Source organism: Triticum urartu, chromosome 2 (assembly GCF_003073215.2).
Source record: "Triticum urartu cultivar G1812 chromosome 2, Tu2.1, whole genome shotgun sequence".
Taxonomy (NCBI): domain Eukaryota; kingdom Viridiplantae; phylum Streptophyta; class Magnoliopsida; order Poales; family Poaceae; genus Triticum; species Triticum urartu.
The window spans coordinates 742,596,948-742,615,639 of record NC_053023.1 but is presented as its reverse complement, the minus strand read 5'-3'; the positions used below and the strand labels follow the sequence as shown (position 1 = coordinate 742,615,639).

Here is an 18,692-nt window from a genome sequence, read left to right as displayed (position 1 = left end):
AGCCTATTTTCTTTTTTTGAAAAAAATACCAATTTATTCATCAAACATCATGATAGTACAAAGAACACCAAAAATAAAATAAAATATATTCAGATTCATATACCACCTAACGACGACTACAAGCACTGAAGCGAGCCAAAGGATGGCCCCCCTCCCTCAGGAAGTCGTCGTGCTAACACCCAAAGGACAAACACACCAGAATATCAATCATCGTTGATGAAAACAATCGTAAATAAGAAGGATCCAACCTGTAGACACACAAACACATCTTTCTTTTTCTGTGGCTTTCTTTATGATTTTCATTGTATTTATCTTCTTTCTTCTTCTGTGTTTTTATACACCTTTTTTGTGTATCGGTGTTTAACGGTTTTCGGTTGGGTTTCACTTTTATGTGCTTCTTCACTGAATTTTTGTTTTTCGGTTATTTTCCCTTTTTTCTTTTTGTTTTTTCAATACATGCCTACTTATTTCATACACATTGTGCATTTTTGCATGCATCAAGAACATTTCTATGCACATTAAACATTGTTCGAATACATCATAACACTTTTAAAAATATATCTTTTAATGTCTACTTTTTTATACACATTGTACATATGAATTCATGTTTAACATTTTGAAGCACATGATTAAAAAATTTCAACACATGTTTTTTGAACATTTTTAAATACGTGTTAAAAAATTTCAAATATATGTGATTTTTTTTAATGATATGAAACATTTTCTTGAACTATGTGAATATTTGCTACATTGTATAAACATTTATTTAAATGTCATAAACATATTTTGGAACGTGCGATGTATCATATATTTTCTTTGAATTGCACAAAATATTTATGTGAATCACAAAAACATTTTTTACATTGTATAACCAATTTTTTAATTATCACATCCATTTTTGAAATGTGTGAATATTTTCAAATGTCATTAAAAACTTAATGCTATCAATATTTTCTAAGATTACTCTAACAATTTTTTACACTGTGTTAACATTTCTAAAATTCATAGTTTAAGTTTTTGTTAAGTAATTTAGTTCTTTAAATATATGAATTTAAAACATTTTTATAATGTGAAAAATATTAAAAAACAAACAAGTAAGAAAACAGAGAAGGAAAATGAATTAACCTTCATGAAGCTACTTGGGCCGGTCCATTAGGAACAATGCTGAGGTGAGGCGAGCTTGTGTTTCGCCGCAGGCGGCACACAACCGCTCCCAAACGAGAACGGGCGATCGAGACCTCGATTTGGTTCAAGTAATGTACGGCACGGATCTGTAGGAGGCTGGATTTGTGGGCAGAGGGACCAAGGGGAGGCTCTCAGACGTGGACGGAGACTGGATCGACGGTTCTCAACGAATCAAACTCGGACCAATTCGGATGGAAGGAAATTAATCATATTTTTATACAACACTTGGAACATAATATAGTCGATGAGACGTGGGACGGAGCGTGTCAACGTCCATTTATGCTTCTTCTCTTTATGTTCACCAGATGACCATTGTGTCATTGGCGCAAAGCTCAACTGGAGCCAAGAAACGAAGCAACTTATGAACATGCAGAAAAAGACAAGTGGGGACTTACATGAACTATTTGAAGGACGTTTTTCATGAATTATCTACAAGTGATTATGTTTGTATTCCATTTTATATTTGCCTTGTACTTAGTAATGACAAACGACGATGATCGTTGCCTATCTATTTCTTTGGTGATACATAAGCCGTTTGATTGAAAAACCAAATCGATTCTAAGTTTTTTTTTCATACTCCAGCCAGGATGATAGAAAACCCAACCACACCCTCCAAGCCAAATGAGCTAAAGCATCGAAACTGAAAATTGATCCCCTCCCAGAATCACATGAGCAGTGATAAAAAGCTGGGAGAGGTGAGAAAACACGGCATCCGGCCATGCCGCAGGGGATGAAAGCTAGGAGAGATGGCAAAACACGCCATCCGGCCAATCACAGCAGTGAAAAGCCAGTTGAAAAGCCAAAACACGCCATTTGGCCCGCCACACCGGTCAAAGTGGAATAGCTTGGAGAATACACCACACGGCAGCCGCAACGATCAAAATCCGGGCAAACTTGGCAAAACACGCACACCCCACTTATTAGAACACAAGCAAAAGGAAGCCCGACGTTTGCATTGCGTTTGATCAATGACTATTTGAAGAATGTTTTTACTCAAACTTGTTAATAACTCGCTGCGTAATGAAACAAGCTCGCCTCGCCTCAACATTACTAATAAGAATGTTTGTGGTAAGTATGCTACATGAAAAAATATCTGATAAGTGATGACCCGCAATTAGTAACAATGCAGACGTGAGGCAAGCTTGTGGTAACAATATCAAACATTTGGTACCAAGTTAGAATGTTTTTACTCAAACTTATCAGTGACCCACTAGCCGTTTGAGGCGAGGCTAGCTACAACAAAGAAGGTAAGCTTGTTACATGAAACAATATGACGAATGAATTCCTGGAATTCAGATACGGTCCATTCATACACAAAGGCATGCGCCATGCACTTCTGTGTAGTCACGTCATTGGCGCAAAGACCAATTGCAGCCAAGAAGCGAAGCACCTTACGAACAACATATTTTTATGAATGATCCACAAAGGGACAGAAAACAAATGCAACCAAGGATTTATGTGAACTATTTGAAGGATGTTTCTCGTGAACTATGTGGAAGTGACCATGTTCGTTTTGCATTTACATTTGCCTTGTGTGTCTGCTAACGACATACAACGATAACACTTCTGCTTTACCACACCCCCTAAACACATCAACGGTTGAGACCGGCTTGTACCCCTTTATAATTAAAGGCATGATGGGCATTAAGAAATAATTAAGTCAAGTTTAACCCTATTGAAACCCTATGACTCATTTAAATCTGTGCGTGTCGTACACTTGATACCATCGTATTCGTATGAATCTATTACAAAATAAAGTCTAAAAGAAACGAGGAAATCTTCAAACTCTTTCTTCTTCCATGACACAACCTTAACTTTTTTGAAGGCAGCAGTAGGAAAATAACCATGTTTTATTGCTATGGTTAGATGTTATCCTGCATCTCCTACGGTTCTCCTGTATAGTGTATACTATAAGTTTATGAACTGTTGCATGAGGGGTGTTGCAACTCTAGATTTATTGCTATGGTTGGATGTTATCTTAATTACTTTCATGTATCCGCGGATGCTTAATTACATAGTAGATGTTATTATTATCATAAGTATGTTGTTTGTTCAAGTAACAACACATTATGGGTTAGTTCATGCGTTTAGATGGTGTTAACAAACACCTCTTGTCAACCACCGATCCCGATTCAATTGTAACTCGTATTCATTCCATCTGCTAGTACTACTACTTGGTGATCCCTCATTAAAACCGTCACGGATTATCGATCGATCCCGACTTCTGTCGTCCATCCCTCATAATAAGGCATCCTGACTTTGATCATTCCCAGTCAGCATCCGGGCTGGCTATACTGCTGTGCTATATAATTAGCTGGAGGTTGATCGGTCACGAACCCATCTTCAATACTAGAATCAAAACAAAGCAGAAATAGTCGTGCAATCCAATCATCCAGCCACACGGTGATTGGTCACAAGCCACATTGCAAACGCTCTTTCTCGCAGTCCGCTCAAATTCTAGATTTGGTTGGTCAACGATGCTGCAAGTCGATTCGAAAGCTAGCTACTTCCTGACTACGACCTGAAAATCCCATGCAGATCATCACGGCTACAGTGGGTAAGAAAGGAGTAGCAAGCAGGCAGGCTAGCTCTTGCCGCCGTGCATGTTGGTGTTGGCGTCGGCGTTGGCGTTGGCGGTGTTGGCGTCGGCGCCGTGGAGGAATTGCAGGAGCACGGGGCTGTTGCAGCGAGGGCACCGAGGCGGCTCCGACGAGAGCATCACGTACATGAGGCACCGCGGGCACCCCGCCACCACCATCGCCTTGGCCGCCGCGGCCTCCTCCTCGTCGGAGGACACGCAGGAGCTCGCCGGCGACGGTGCCATGCTGGCCATGGATATCAGCTCCTGCCTATCTATCTATCTAGGTTAGGTAGGTGGGTGCTGTGTACTGGCGACCACTAACAGGGAGAAAGGGGAGATGAGTGCGTGCGTCCGTGCTTGTGCTGCGGAAGAATGGTGTGCCACCTTGCGGTATATATATAGTGCTTCTGTTGTGCATCAAGAAGAGGGGGTCACTTGAATGCATCAACAGCGAACGGCTTGAATGTTTGCGTCCTTCCCTGTCCCGCTCGACTTTGGTTCAAATACGTGTACTTCTCCTTGCTCTTTTTCTTTTCTTCTCCAAACAAGTGGATAAAATGGAAATGCGGAAATAAAACAGAGCACTGAAAACGAAATTGAACTAGAGATACATGTACCGCTATGTGTTTCCCTTCACTAAAATTAAGGGTGAAGAACCAAAAATACCCGCAAAGATATACAGTTGACACTTCACAACAGAGGTGGTCATAATTAGTGTCACTGCAGGAGTAGTTGGCCACAGAACAGAACTAGAGATAACTACTCCCTCATAAGAGCGTAACGGTGTCAAAAATGCTCTTACATTATGGGACGGAGGGAGTAAATGATATTTACTGGCTTGTGCTCTCGGAATCACTCAAAATAGATTTAGTTATACAACAGCTGAGTCATGCCAAAGTAAGAGCCAACTAACGATTCGCACGCTCTATCTGAACTTTCAAATTCATCAGAACAGAGGAAACAGATATATATTTTATCTGTTCAAATATATCACTATAGCAGACAAGTCTTTGTACAGCACTGCCGCCACTGTGGCTACCTTCTGGATCGCAGTTACAATCCAAGTAGAGATTCCAAAAGTCTATTTCCAAAGGAAATTAAAACAAGAAGGGAGATTTTGATTGTTGCCCACCTGTGGTGCCATTTCCAGTTACTGGCCCTATATGAACAAACATATTTCCAGGCCCTTCCATCTTCCGCTCATTAGGATAGGGCAACATCTAACAACTTCACGAAACTAGACACAGCCTCAAGCCTTTGCCACCTTAACTGTCTCACAAGGAAGAGGCTGCAATGCCAAAAGAAAAAATATTCAGAAAAATGTGCAAGGAGAAAGAAATTCTTAGCAGTATTGGTGGTCTAAAAATATTCTGTACAGTACTCCGGTACATCCTTATCATTCAAAGAACATTAAGTGGCACACTGAATACAAAATACTGCAGCCACATTAAGGTTTCCTAGCCGGAATTTATGGTGCGCATGAATGGAGATGAATGCAGCTTAAATAGGCAAGCTTAAATAACGGGCTTAAATGGAGGACAGGAATTTTTGGAACATGGTTCCACGCGCACCCGATAGAACAGTAAATTCGAAAGAAAAAAAATACTAGGAAAAATAAAATAATGATATTTCTTTTGTAACATACATAGTCTACCGTATACTCGCATATGAAGTTTCATGAAGATATGACATCCGTCGTATTCTGGGCAAAACTGACAAACTCAAAGCTATATACTAAGAAACACAGTTTGATGAATGGTAAGGCCCTGATTGTATTTTCTTCAATAAGGATACCACGGGTATCATTACTTCACAAAACTTCACACATGAGTAGAATGGTCGATCAAGTTTGATACCCCAAAATTTTAGAATTTTTTTTATTAATATTCTAGTTTTTTTTTTCTTTCTGATTTTACTATTCACGTGGCATAAATGGAGCACTGTGTTATATTGTGGGCAGGACTTGAATGGGGGGTGGGATGGAGACCACTCTTGCTTGAATCAATGAAGAAAGATGGACTACTCCTACCAGCCAGCTACGAGTTTACAGACACACGCCAATCTCAAGAAACTGGGCTCATAAGAACCGTATTAATGCCGGCTTGTGCAGGCATTCAGTTCAGCCCAGCTTGGACTCAGGGGCGTGCATTTCCAAGTGATGCTGAGCCGGGCTGTGCCAAGTTAAGGCTCGTTTTATTGAAGCTGCTGTACTGGAAGATGCCAAATCTTTAATGAGAGAGCAGCCATCATCTAGCACTTGATTGGACTTGGACCTGTACTTCAAACTCTAAGAGGGGAATTCCTCCATTGAATCTGCCCAAAACCACAATAATGTATACTACTCTAAGACACCGACGAGACAACAATCTATGCTCCTATTTATCAAAACAATAAAATTAATATCTCCTCATGGAGGCAATGAGAAGCTTCATTCCGCGACATATTATCAGTATTCAGATTATCTCGCATTTTATAGGCGTACAGCCAGTACTACACCACAGTTGCTTTGTGTGGTATTCAGCTAATAAGCTGCCCACGGCTTGTCAAGTGCTGAGATTACAGAACAATTGTACTACCTCTGTCTAGGTGAATAAGTCATTCGCGTAGTTCTAGGTCATCGATTTGAGAAATCAAATATGTGTTATATGTCATAAAAAGTATATCAGTAGATTTCTACACGGATGTAGTTTCTAAATATATATTTTTTGTCACATATGATACATATTTAGATAGTTAAATCGTCGACCTAGAATTTCGCGAATGACTTATTCACCGAGACGGGGGTAGTACAAATAATGTACTGCCTTACACCAGTTAGGAGTCATGTGCTATGAAATGCTTTACTAAATGCCCGTCAAAGCAGTGGTACTCACTACTCAGCCATAGGCCTAAAAGTCCTACAGAGAAACATAGATATATGAGCTCCTTGCGTCCGATTCCTAACATTTGAATGCTGTGAAGTGAGCACCCAGATTTTCCCATAGCAAATCAAAAGCAAGCTAAAAATTGGTTGTGGGTGACTAATACGCTAAAAAAATTATGCAAATGTCTGGCTTTAAACTTCATTTACGAGTATAAACAAGTTGGACTCTAGTCAAGGATAGCATAACAAAAACAAACTTGCCCATACCTCACGAATATTTACCTACGGCAGTCACTGTTCTGTACAGGAACACACATAACTGAGCAAGCTTGGTCTGCTGCTAACTTGCAATGACAGACTGAGTCCTTAGCGCCAGTAGAACTGTTGCTGACTGTCGGCAGCTCTTGAAAAAATACAGCAGAAGACAGACAGCCCATGCTTACTGCACTGTAAGATTCCAAACCCAACTTTTGGGTCGTCCACAAACTGCCGACCTGTAATTCAAGAACAGGGTTTGTTAACGATGCTGTCGTTTCAGACAAAAGAATATTAGTTTCTCTGGAACACTGCTTTCAGAAACTATAATAATTATCATTACTAAAGATCATTGCAAACTTCCTTTTCCTATTAAATCATTCTAGATAAAATTTTGGACAGACAATTAATGATAGAAATATAAACATAATGTTTGTGTATTTATTAGCATCCACAGAAGGTAGTGGTATATTTCCCACAAGCATACACATACCTTGTTAGGTAAACTCTGGCACAGCTCACGCAAAAGCAGCTTGGGAGTGCATACCGTCGAAAGTTGTTTACAGATTGTCAGCTGTCATCAGCTTCTTGATTCTCGTCACCATCGCTAAAATCAGAATCACTGGAATAATCTGAGTCCCCAGTGCTTACAGAATCAGAAACCTCTCCTAGAACTTCTAATGAATTCCAATCAGGAGGAAATATTCTCTGAAGTGCTTCAGTTAGTGCGCCACCCGTCATCTCAATCTTGTGAAGCCATCTTGACCAGTGAACAGCAGTGCGCATATCAACAGTCAAATCATTCTCAAACATTTCTCTACAAACACTCAAGATTCCTGTGTAGGTGCTTCCCTCCATCACAGTTGCCCTGGAGAGAAGTGAAGTTACCAAGCAATGATAAGCGGCCTCATCAGGCTTCAGCCCCGCCAGCTTCATCTCTTCAAAACATTTCAATGCTCTGTCTGGAAGTGACGCCCTTGCCCAACCTTTAATCAAGGTAGTATATGTCTTGAGATTAGGTTTCAGTCCGACATCTGCCATTTCTTCTATCACCGTTTGTGCCCTCTACAAATAAATCATTTAATTAAGATATATCAATGGATAGTGTGCAATGAAATGCCCAAGAGAAATATTTCTCCATTCGCAAATTTCTAATTCTAATGAGATGAAGCCATGCAGGATAAAGCTCATTGTACTAGAAAATATGTAGTCATGATTGTCACAAGGAATTGTACTATCCTTGTCGGTCTATCTCCAGCATCCAGTAACAATAGGCTACAAATTAAATAATGCAAAAAAATTGTACCTGCATGTCTCCTGCTTTGCAGCATGCATTTATGTAGGAGGTATATGTATGAATGTTCGGTGGGACTCCATCTTCTTTCATTTGCTTCATCAAGTCTGCTGCCTCCCAAACATCTCCCCTCCGAGCCCACCTAGAGAAAAAGATCAATGATTATAGACAAGCAAAAGGAATTGCCTAAAATACTTTGTGAAACAGACCATAAATTATTCTGCAGTATGCCCTTGCAAAATACTGTAGAACTAATTCAATAAAGACCTATCATGATAGTTTCTTCATCTCTCTGAATTAGAACTTGGCTTACTAGTTCTACAAGCTCCACTAGTCATGAAATGAATACAGGTGTACCTGAGTTACTGAGACAGCCCACAAATAATAACCCAGCAGAACTGTAGGAGAACAAGGTTAACGGATATTGGTCAAATTAAGGGCTTATATAGAGTACCTACCCATCAATCAGAATGTTATATACAAATGTATTCCTTGATATCTTCTGAGAGCTCATCTCACGGGTGACTGCTAAAGCACTCTGCATTCTCCCTGATTTGCAACAGGCCCTTAGCAGCGTCTCGTAAATGTAGACATCAAGTTTTAGACCACCCTCTTTGATCTTCGTGAAATATTCAAATGCCTTTGCGATATCCCCAGTAGCAGCATAACCTCTCATAATGATTGTGTATGTATGTTCATTTGGCGTAATACCAGCAATATACATCTTGTTAAGCACAGAAACGGCCCTTTCAACCTACAAAGACAAATAAAGGAAATGATAACAGTGCATGGTTTAAGTTTGAAGAGCCACGACGTATTTGAAAAATACCTGGTTCTTTCTAATTAGCCCATGAATAAGAGCATTGTAGGTCATTATAGTGGGAGCACAACCACTTCGTCGCATCAGATCAAGAATATCCAGAGCCCTTTTCATATCTCCAGCAACCGCAAACCCCTCTATGATTGGCCTAAATGCCCTATTTGATGGTTGCATTCGTTCCTTCTGCATTTTTTCCAGAATGCGAATAGCTCGATCCATATTTCCCATCTTACAAAATGCTTCTATCAGCAAATTGTATATGGCACGATCAGGCTGAAGACCAGATTTTAGCATTTCCTCAAATATGTGGAAAGCATTTGTGAAGTCGTGTAAATGGATAAATCCACTTATCAGCATAGAGTAAGTTTTGTTGTTATGCTTGATTCCATATGACTCCATTTCTTTGCTAATAGCTATAGCTTTAGCGACCTTACCAATCTGTAAGAAAACACACCAAAAAGTGGCATCAGCGACTGTCATCATAGAGTGCAATGCAACATGCACAAAAATGATGCTCATATATTGTTGGTCTATACTGTAGGGCTAGATATTTGTTTTCTTTTTATTTTTGTTTCATTTACCTACTTGGAAGTTGAAACTATGATTTGTGAACATGCTAGAGAGTACTGGATGTATAAGACATTATGAAGCAGATAAGTTCATCAATAACTATCAAGCACGTAATAGCTTTATCAACTTTACGGCCCCAGCCTGGGACAATCCTCAGATAGCATCACTTGCACAGTATCTGAACAACAGTTGCACTTCAAATATCTTATATAAGAAATCTTTCTTCCATTAAAGCTGCCAGACACTAGTATAAAGAACAAAGAGCAATAGAAAGCAAAAGAGAAAACCCTAAATCAGCTAGTTTTACACATTTAACACAAAGGGAAAAAGATAGTAAAAGGCTTTTTTTGCGGGGAAGTAAAAGGCTATTCCGCAAGGCAGCCAGGCAGCGACCCACGCAGGCAATGAAAAAACTGGAAAGGTATAAGCTAGAATTTTACCTTGACATACAAATTAATAAGGCATCCATAAGAAATTATTGATGGTGTAAAGCAACATTCCTGCAAAATGAAAAGTAAATAACCAGATCAAAAAGGATGTGACACACAATACTTAATCCACCCCAAACCCAAGAGCTTCAAAATGTATTGTAGGTTCAGGAAGGAGAAAACAATAATGTAAGAATGCCAGCCAGCTCAATTAGCCATGAGATGTCATTTCCCACTATAGACTATACCTTCAGCCTTTCAAACACAATTAGACATTTCTTTTCATCTTGAATGATAGTATATCCATGCATCATACTGTGATATGCATCTATGGGAGCGTCTATCCCATCCTCTTCCATTTCACGGACCAGCTCTTCAGCTCTATCCATATTGCCAGACTGGCTGCAGAAAGTACATATACTTGAGTGCTAGATCAATACTATATGAGCTACAAGCTGATATTACTACATCGCCAAATAGGTAACATATTAGCATCATAATCATTTCCCATATAATAGTTATCTCCATTTGAATTTTGAAGGGCCTGATGAATCTGGTAACACTAACCAGTGGGCATGTATGATGTTGCTATATATGATCCCATTGAGATCCCCTAGGTTGGTCTTAGCCTCTTTGAACAAGTTGTCTGCAGATCTTCCGAAACAAGAGAAAAGATATTAGCAAGAAGCCGTCTTGGGCTGAGAAATAGAGACATGAGAAGTCAAGTGACATGGTACATAAAGAAAATGTCTGAATCTGTCAAATGCAAAAGTATTGTTATAAATATCAGAAGTTCTGAATGAAGGACATAAGGAGCACATAGAGCATGGCTCCATTGCTTGAGGGAGGAGAGGGTAGGGGGTTGGCTACTCACTGAGCATCATTGATTTTGCCGAATCCTGAAATAAGGATACTGTAAGTAACAATTGTCAGCTCAATGCCCTCAGCTTTCATTTCTTCAACACATGACAGCGCTCCACGCATATCTCTAGCAACTGCATAAGCGTGAACAAGGCTGCATGAAATGAATAAAATTTAATGCAGGGGAGAAGCCAGCAAAGTGAAGCAACCATGAAGATTATATCTAGCAACACCGCAAATGTAGAAGTATAATAGCAATGTGACTACAACACATTATTCAAGGATTGCTATTTTATGTTTAAAGAGAATTATGACGGGAGCACACTATCTATGCAAAGCAATTTTTTTCTAGATGTGACCTTGAGAACCACCTGCCTTTGTATCTCACTATCTGCATCGATAAACATCTTTATTTCACATTGGCAAACTGGCATTAAGGTGGCAGCCTATTCTGTTTCTGGGTCGGTTCACTACTAATATTTCCTCAGTCACCTTTCATTCTGGTACCATGCAGAAACATGTTCATGCTCAATCAGTCAATTTACATGTAATAAGTTTTGCAGTTTGTCTATTTCATAAAGTTGTTTGCACAAGACCTCTGGCTTTTATTTTATCCTACATTAGTCTGTCTATCACGGGAAAGAAACGGCCTAAAAAATGTAAGTAACAGCTAAAATGCGCCTACCTTGTGAAGACAAAGGCATTGGGTTCTATTCCTCTTGCTCTCATGTTCTCAAAGGTTGCACGAGCATGATGCTTATCACCCCGCTTGGCATAATACACAATCATCAGACCAAATTCTCTCCTTGATGGCTGAAACAATCAAAACAACGAATATAAATGGATCATATCAAAAGAATTCAATCACAATGAGACTCAGGCGATTCTATCTTCTGCGCAATAAAAAAAGCAGCAAGCATCAACTAAACCAACATTATTTTACTTTTTCGGCCCTGCGTATCAAGTAAATTGCTGTGCAACTTCCATAGGAGGTCTTGGGTGCATAAATATCAATATCCAGGCTTTCGAATAAGAAAGGAACGATATGAGTTGAAACACAGTCGCTTGCACACACAAAAATATAGGGTCGCTAACTCTTAATCAACTCATATAATATCTATTCCTGCACATGGTTACAGCTTACAAAATATACAGAAAATGCAGAATGAGTACAATAATTGTTCGTGTAAATGAAGAACACCTTGTTGAGCAGCTAATTTTTCAACAGTCAACTGGCCAAATATTTGGGAACTTGAACTTTGATTGAAATTGCAGGTGACGTCAAAGTAAACAGCAGATTGAAATTACAGAGGCAAGCTGTGCAGCAACTACATTAGGCAAATGAGGATTTACAGAAGGTGAATTTTCAGTGTGTGCAATCACAGATCATCTGCCATTGAATGGACAACTAGACCATCCTCGCGTTATCGTGCAATTCGCATCCTAGAGGAACTATTCAGTGTGCAATTCGCATCCTAGAGGAACTATTCAGTACCATATCAGTATTACCACATGTTAAGATGATATATGCAATTGGCATGTTATATAAGTGGAGGAGCACTGCAACTAGGAGTGGCAGATAACAAGGGCGAGGTGGTACGAGGAGAGGAGCCGCCCACCTTGGGGATCCTCTCGAAGGCGGAGACGACGGCCTGCCAGTCCTCGGGCCGCGACTCCACCACCCTGCGGAACTCGCGGCAGGCCTCGTCCCTGCCGTGGTGCCACGGCGACGGCGCCTCCTTCCCTTGGCCGTGGTCCACCCAGCGCGCCCGGTCCTCCGCCCTGGCCCGCCCCTTCCTCCCGTCGTCGAGCCGCACCGTGAGCGACCTGCCCCGGAAGTCCACCCCGTCGACCTCCGCCGCGCGCTCCGCGGCGGCGTCGGCGCCCTGGCCCTCGGCGTCGGCGTAGTAGAGGAAGCAGAAGCCGGCGTTGCGCTCCGGGTCGTCGTGGGCGCGCACGAGCTCCACCTTGTGGAGCGGCCCGAACTGGCGGAAGAAGTCGGCCACCTCCGCCTTCCGAGCCCGCGGCGGCAGGTTCCCGACGAACACCTTCCCCTTCTGCCGGAAATCCCCCTCCGCGTCCTCCACATCCTCCTCTTCCTCGGGCTCCGGCTCCACTGGCGGAGGCGGGGGAGGGTGGTGTTGCCGCGTTGGGGGTGGGGGAGGGGGAGGCGGGGGCGGGGAGAGCTTGCTGGAGAGCCATAGCTTGGAGGAGAGCGGGTTGGGGAGAGGGGGAGGAGTCGGTGGGGGCGGGGGCGGAGGGGAGGGTTTGGGGGGCGGTGGCGGGGGCTGGAAGGGGCGGCGGAAGGAGGCGGCGGCGGAGGAGGAGGAGGAGAGGGGCTTGAGGAAGAAGGGCTTGGGTGGGAGGAGGTGGGGCGCCGGGGAGGCGGCGGGGGCGGTGGGCAGCGAGAGGAACTGCATCGGCATTGCTGAGTTGGTGCGGCGGGGAGTTCGAATGGCCCGGGAAGAAGGACGATGCCAACGCAATCGCGGCCGAGGATAAGGCGGGGGCCGAGGAGGAAGAAGTTTGGGGGAAAAGGTATTTGAAAGTTTCTTTAGACATATATTGTAAAAATATTAATTATATATATTGAAAAGTTCATGACACTAATATTACATGTATTTTGAATTTCCTTTTTGAGTTGGCATGTATTTTGATTTAACACGTTTGCTATTCAGTTTTGCTAAATCACATTTAGATGTGCAAAGCACATCTAAGTCCTAAGTCATTAATTTTACATGGAGATTCGTGTGATATTTTCTTTTTTTTCTCTCTCTTCATTCTTATACTTGATTGAGTCACTTAGATGTGCAACAACTAGGGCATATCTAGATGTGCCCTACCCTAGACAAACCCAAAAATATTTTAGCGTCAGTCAATTTTTGCTTGGCCCGAGGCCGAAGATAGGGACGGCATAATGAGCGATAGTGACGAGCGTCAGGTGCCCCAAGGTCTTACCAGGACCTCGCCGGATCCCAGGGCTCGCGCAAGGGTTGACGGAGTTTCTACAGGTCAAGGTAGGGGAGGGGGCTTAGAGAGATGGCCGGAGTGATGCCCATCATGACGGCTCGGTAGGGCTTGATGGAGGAGGAATCGTTGCACGAGAACGAGATGTGGAAGAAGAACAACACACACATGTTGGATTGTTGGGCCGGATAAGAGAAAAGTTATTGTTTCAAAAAATGAGGTGCCTATTAAATAGATGCTCCCTTTGATATATGTCACAAAGTATCATTCTTTTTTGCGAAAACAATAAGATCTTTTATAAAAGTTCATTGGAAGTACATAACATCTCAAACATAATAAAAATTACATCTAGATTTCAATATTATGGAACGACCACTATTGCCACTAGAAAGAGCCGCCGATGTGCCGTGTCGTCGCTCCCCTACCGAAGCCAGTTTGACCTTGTCGATGACAATCAGTATGTCTTCGTGCCTGCAACTGGGATGACGTAGTACGCATGCAGCATCTCTCCTCTCTCTCTCTCTCTCACACACACACACATACACACAAATAAAATGGACTTTATTTCATGTTAACCTAATTAAATTATGAATATCTTATTAATCATAATCTCATTTTTTTAAGAATATTTATTTCAACTCATGGTGCAAGACCTTTAAAACAAGATCAATCTTGGATATATTTCAAACATGTTTAAACTTCAATGTTTCAATCCACTTGTTTCACTCAGTCTATTTCAGTGTGCGAAACTGCCAGGAACAAGACCAATGAGTGAAAAGTGTTTTTGAGTTTAGTGAAATTATTCTTTTGAGATGAGCGGAACCTAATTTTCGAAAATGAGAGAAAGTTTTTTTTGGTGGAATTAGTTTTCATTTCAGGAGATTTAATATTTTCATATGAGTGAAATCAATTTTTTGAAATGGTTGAAATCTGCTACCTAACATGTAAAATGAGCGAAATTGGTTTTCTTTAAAATGATTGATTTTTCAAATTCAGTTAAATCCATTTTTTGAAATGTCTGAGATCGGATTTTTTGAAATGAATGATTTTTTTAATTGTGTGAAATAAGTTAAACCACTTCTTTGAAAAAATTGAAATTATTGTTTGAGTTGAGTGAAATAGGTGCTTTGAATTAAGTGAAATCAGGGATTCGGAAAAATTATGAAATCTATTTTTTGAAATGAGTGAAATATGTTGTTTTACAAGACTGAAATTGGCATTTCTCATAATGAGTGAATTTCTTTTTTGAACTGAGTGAAACAATTCCTGTGAAATGGGTGAAACCACAATATTTAATGTATTTCACAGTCTCGGCTTTTAAGAAATGAGTGAACTCTATTTTTTCTATAAAATGAGCAAATAATGTTTTCAAAATGAGTGAAATGATATTTTTTTAGAAGTGTGGCCTTTTTTAAATGAGTGAAATGAGTTTTTTGAATTGACAGGAATCATTTTTGTGAAATGAGTGAAACCCTTTTCTTGAATCTTGTGAAATTAGTGAAATCACTCCTTTTAAATTTGTGAAATCTGCTACCTAAAATGTAAATTGAGTGAAATCATTTTTTTCTTTGAAACAAGTAATTTTTTAAATTAAGTTAAATTAGTTTTTTGAAATGACTAAGATCAGTTTTTTGAAATGGTTGGAAACTTTTTTAATTGCGTGAAATAAGTGAAACACTTCTTTGACATAATTGAAACTATTTTGTGAGTTGAATGAATTCAGTGTTTACTTTAAGTGAAATAAATGATTCAAAAAATAATAAAATCTAGTTTCCAAAATGAGTGAAATATATCATTTTGAACGAGTGAAACTGGTCTTTCTAATAACGAGTGATTTTTTTTAAAAAAAATGAGTGAAATAAGTGTTTCGAATATATCTCACACTCCTGGTTTTTAAAAAATGAGTGAACTTTGTGTTTTTAATGAGCAAAATAAGTTTTCCAAAATAAGTGAAATAGATTTTTTTTTCAGAAGACTAGGTCTTTTTTAAAAAAATGAGTGAAATTTCCTATCTAAAATGAGTGAAATAAGTATTTTGAAATGAGTGAAAAGAGTTATTTGAATTGAATGGATAAGTTTTGCTAAATGAGTGAAAACTTTTTCTTGAATCTTGTGAAATTAGTGAAACCACTTCTCTAAAATAAGTGATTTTTAGTTGACTGGAATTAGTGTTTTGAATTTAGTGAAATCAATGATTTAGAAAGTATCTATGGTTTGAAATGAGTGAAATAGTGTTGGGGAACGTAGTATTTCTAAAAATTTACCTATGATCACGCAAGATCTATCTAGGAGAAGCATAGCAACGAGTGGGGAGAGTGTGTCCACATACCCTCGTAGACCGAAAGCGGAAGCGTTTAGTAACGCGGTTGATGTAGTCGAACGTCTTCGCGATCCAACCGATCCAAGTACCGAATGCACGGCACCTCCGCGATCAGCACACATTCAGCTCGGTGACGTCCCTCGAACTCTTGATCCAATTGAGGCCGAGGGAGAGTTTCGTTAGCACGACAGCGTGGTGACGGTGATGATGAAGTTACCAGCGCAGGGCTTCGCCTAAGCACTACGACAATATGACCGAGGTCTGTAATTGTGGAGGGGGGCACCGCACACGGCTAAAAGATCAACTTATGTGTCTTTGGGGTGCCCCTGCCTCCGTATATAAAGGAGGGAGAGGGAGAGGCAGTCGGCCATAGGGGGGCGCGCCAAGGTGTGGAGTCCTACTAGGACTCCCTAGTCCTAATAGTATTCCACCTCCCACACGAAGTAGGAAGAGGGAAGGGAGAAGGAGAAGGAAAGGGGGGCGCCCCCTTCTCATAGTCCTAATCGGCCTCCTGCCCAAGGGGGGGCGCACCAGCGCCTTGTGGGTTGGTGTGCTTCCCTCTTATGGCCCATAAGGCCCATAACTTCTCCCGGGGGTTTCCGGTAACCTCCAGGTACTCCGGAAAAATGCCCAAGCCACTCGAGACCATTCTGATGTCCAAATGCAACCTTTCAATATATGAATCTTTACCTCTCGATCATTTTGAGACTCCCCGTCATGTCCGTGATCTCATCCGGGACTCCCAAAAAGCTTCGGTCGTCAAATCACATAACTCATAATACAAATCGTCATCAAACGTTAAGCGTGCGGACCCTACAGGTTCGAGAACTATGTAGGCATGACCGCGACACATATCCAGTCAATAACCAATAGCCGAACCTGGATGCTCATATTGGCTCTTACATATTCTACGAAGATCTTTATTGGTCAAACCGCATAACAACATATGTTGTTCCCTTTGTCATCGGTATGTTACTTGCCCAAGATTCGATCGTCGGTATCATCATACCTAGTTCAATCTCATTACTGGCAAGTCTCTTTACTCATTCCGTAATGCATCATCTCGCAACTAACTCATTAGTCACATTGCTTGCAAGGCTTATAGTGATGAGCATTACCGAGAGGGCCCAGAGATACCTCTCCGATACATGGAGTGACAAAATCCTAATCTCGATCTATGCCAACTCAACAAACACCATCGGAGACACCTGTAGAGCATATTTATAATCACCCAGTTACGTTGTGACGTTTGATAGCACACTAAGTGTTCCTCCGGTATTCGGGAGTTGCATAATCTCATAGTCAGAGGAACATGTATAAGTCATGATGAAAGCAATAGCAATAAAACTAAACGATCATTATGCTAAGCTAACGGATGGGTCTTGTCCATCACATCATTCTCTAATGATGTGATCCTGTTCATCAAATGACAAAACATGTCTATGGTCAGGAAACTTAACCATCTTTGATTAACGAGCTAGTCTAGTAGAGACGTACTAGGGACACTTTGTTTTGTCTATGTATTCACACATGTATCAAGTTTCTGGTTAATACAATTCTAGCATGAATAATAAACATTTATCATGATATAAGGAAATATAAATAACAACTTTATTATTGCCTCTAGGGCATATTTCTTTCAGTCTCCCACTTGCACTAGAGTCAATAATCTAGTTCATATCGCCATGTGATTTAACACCAATAATTCACATCTTTATGTGATTAACACCCATAGTTCACATTGCCATGTGACCAAGACTCAAAAGGTTTACTAGAGTCAATAATCTAGTTCACATCGCTATGTGATTAACACCCAAGAGTAATAAGGTATGATCATGTTTTGTCTGTGAGAGAAATTTTAGTCTATGGGTCTGCAACATTCAGATATGTATATATTTTGCAAATTTCTATGTCTACAATACTCTGCATGGAGCTACTCTAGCTAATTGCTCCCACTTTCAATATGTATCTAGATCGAGACTTAGAGTCATCCAGATAGGTGTCAAAGCTTGCATCGACGTAACTCTTTACGATGAAATCTTTGTCACCTCCATAACTAAGAAACATTTCCTTGTTCCACTAAGGATAATTTTGACCATTGTCCAGTGATCCACTCCTGGATCACTATTGTACCCTCTTGCCAAACTCATGGTGAGGTACACAATAGGTCTGGTACACAGCATAGCATACTTTATAGAACCTATGTCTGAGGCATAGGGAATGACTTTTCATTCTCTTTCTATTTTCTGCCGTGGTCGGGTTTTTAGTCTTTACTCAACTTCACACCTCGCAACACAGGCAAGAACTCCTTCTTTGACTGTTCCATTTTGAACTACTTCAAAAACTTGTCAAGGTATGTACTCATTGAAAAAATCTATCAATCGTCTTGATCTATCTCTATAGATCTTGATGCTCAATATGTAAGCAGCTTCACCGAGGTCTTTCTTTGAAAAACTCTTTTCAAACACTCCTTTATGCTTTCCAAAAAATTCTACATTATTTCCATCAACAATATGTCATTCACATATACTTATAGAAATGTTGTAGT

The 18,692-nt window shown here is 40.5% G+C and overlaps 2 protein-coding genes across 3 annotated transcripts; both read right to left on the bottom strand.

Moving 5' to 3' along the window:
- Positions 1-3,444: 3,444 nt before the first annotated feature.
- Positions 3,445-4,116, bottom strand: LOC125540401 (protein GL2-INTERACTING REPRESSOR 1-like). Its single transcript, XM_048704013.1, has one exon. The coding sequence runs from the start codon at positions 4,016-4,018 to the stop codon at positions 3,770-3,772; it is 249 nt and encodes an 82-aa protein (XP_048559970.1). The 5' UTR covers positions 4,019-4,116; the 3' UTR covers positions 3,445-3,769.
- Positions 4,117-4,715: 599 nt separating this feature from the next.
- On the bottom strand, positions 4,716-13,382 carry LOC125540400 (pentatricopeptide repeat-containing protein At5g04810, chloroplastic). Of its 2 annotated transcripts, XM_048704012.1 has the most exons (13): positions 12,767-13,382; positions 12,477-12,553; positions 11,543-11,670; positions 10,871-11,011; positions 10,564-10,650; positions 10,245-10,398; positions 10,009-10,068; positions 9,008-9,436; positions 8,637-8,932; positions 8,191-8,320; positions 7,378-7,949; positions 6,897-7,123; positions 4,716-5,054 (listed from the first exon to the last, which is right to left on the bottom strand). In XM_048704012.1, exons 1-11 carry the CDS (start codon positions 13,281-13,283, stop codon positions 7,455-7,457), a joined length of 2,514 nt encoding a protein of 837 aa, XP_048559969.1. In that variant the 5' UTR covers positions 13,284-13,382; the 3' UTR covers positions 4,716-5,054; positions 6,897-7,123; positions 7,378-7,454. The 2 variants fall into 2 exon arrangements, with proteins under 2 accessions (XP_048559969.1, XP_048559968.1); XM_048704011.1 differs by having other exon boundaries at positions 12,477-13,381.
- Positions 13,383-18,692: the final 5,310 nt, after the last annotated feature.

Bases quoted from the DNA above. Each gene is read 5' to 3' on its own strand.
- LOC125540400 (XM_048704011.1), bottom strand. From the start codon at position 13,283: ATGCCGATGCAGTTCCTCTCGCTGCCCACCGCCCCCGCCGCCTCCCCG. The intron at 11,671-12,476 runs GTGGGCGGCTCC...TGATTGTTTCAG, and splicing joins CCTTCGAGAGGATCCCCAAG to CCATCAAGGAGAGAATTTGG. The intron at 11,012-11,542 runs GTAGGCGCATTT...CATTTCATGCAG, and splicing joins AATGCCTTTGTCTTCACAAG to CCTTGTTCACGCTTATGCAG.
- LOC125540401 (XM_048704013.1), bottom strand. From the start codon at position 4,018: ATGGCCAGCATGGCACCGTCGCCGGCGAGCTCCTGCGTGTCCTCCGAC.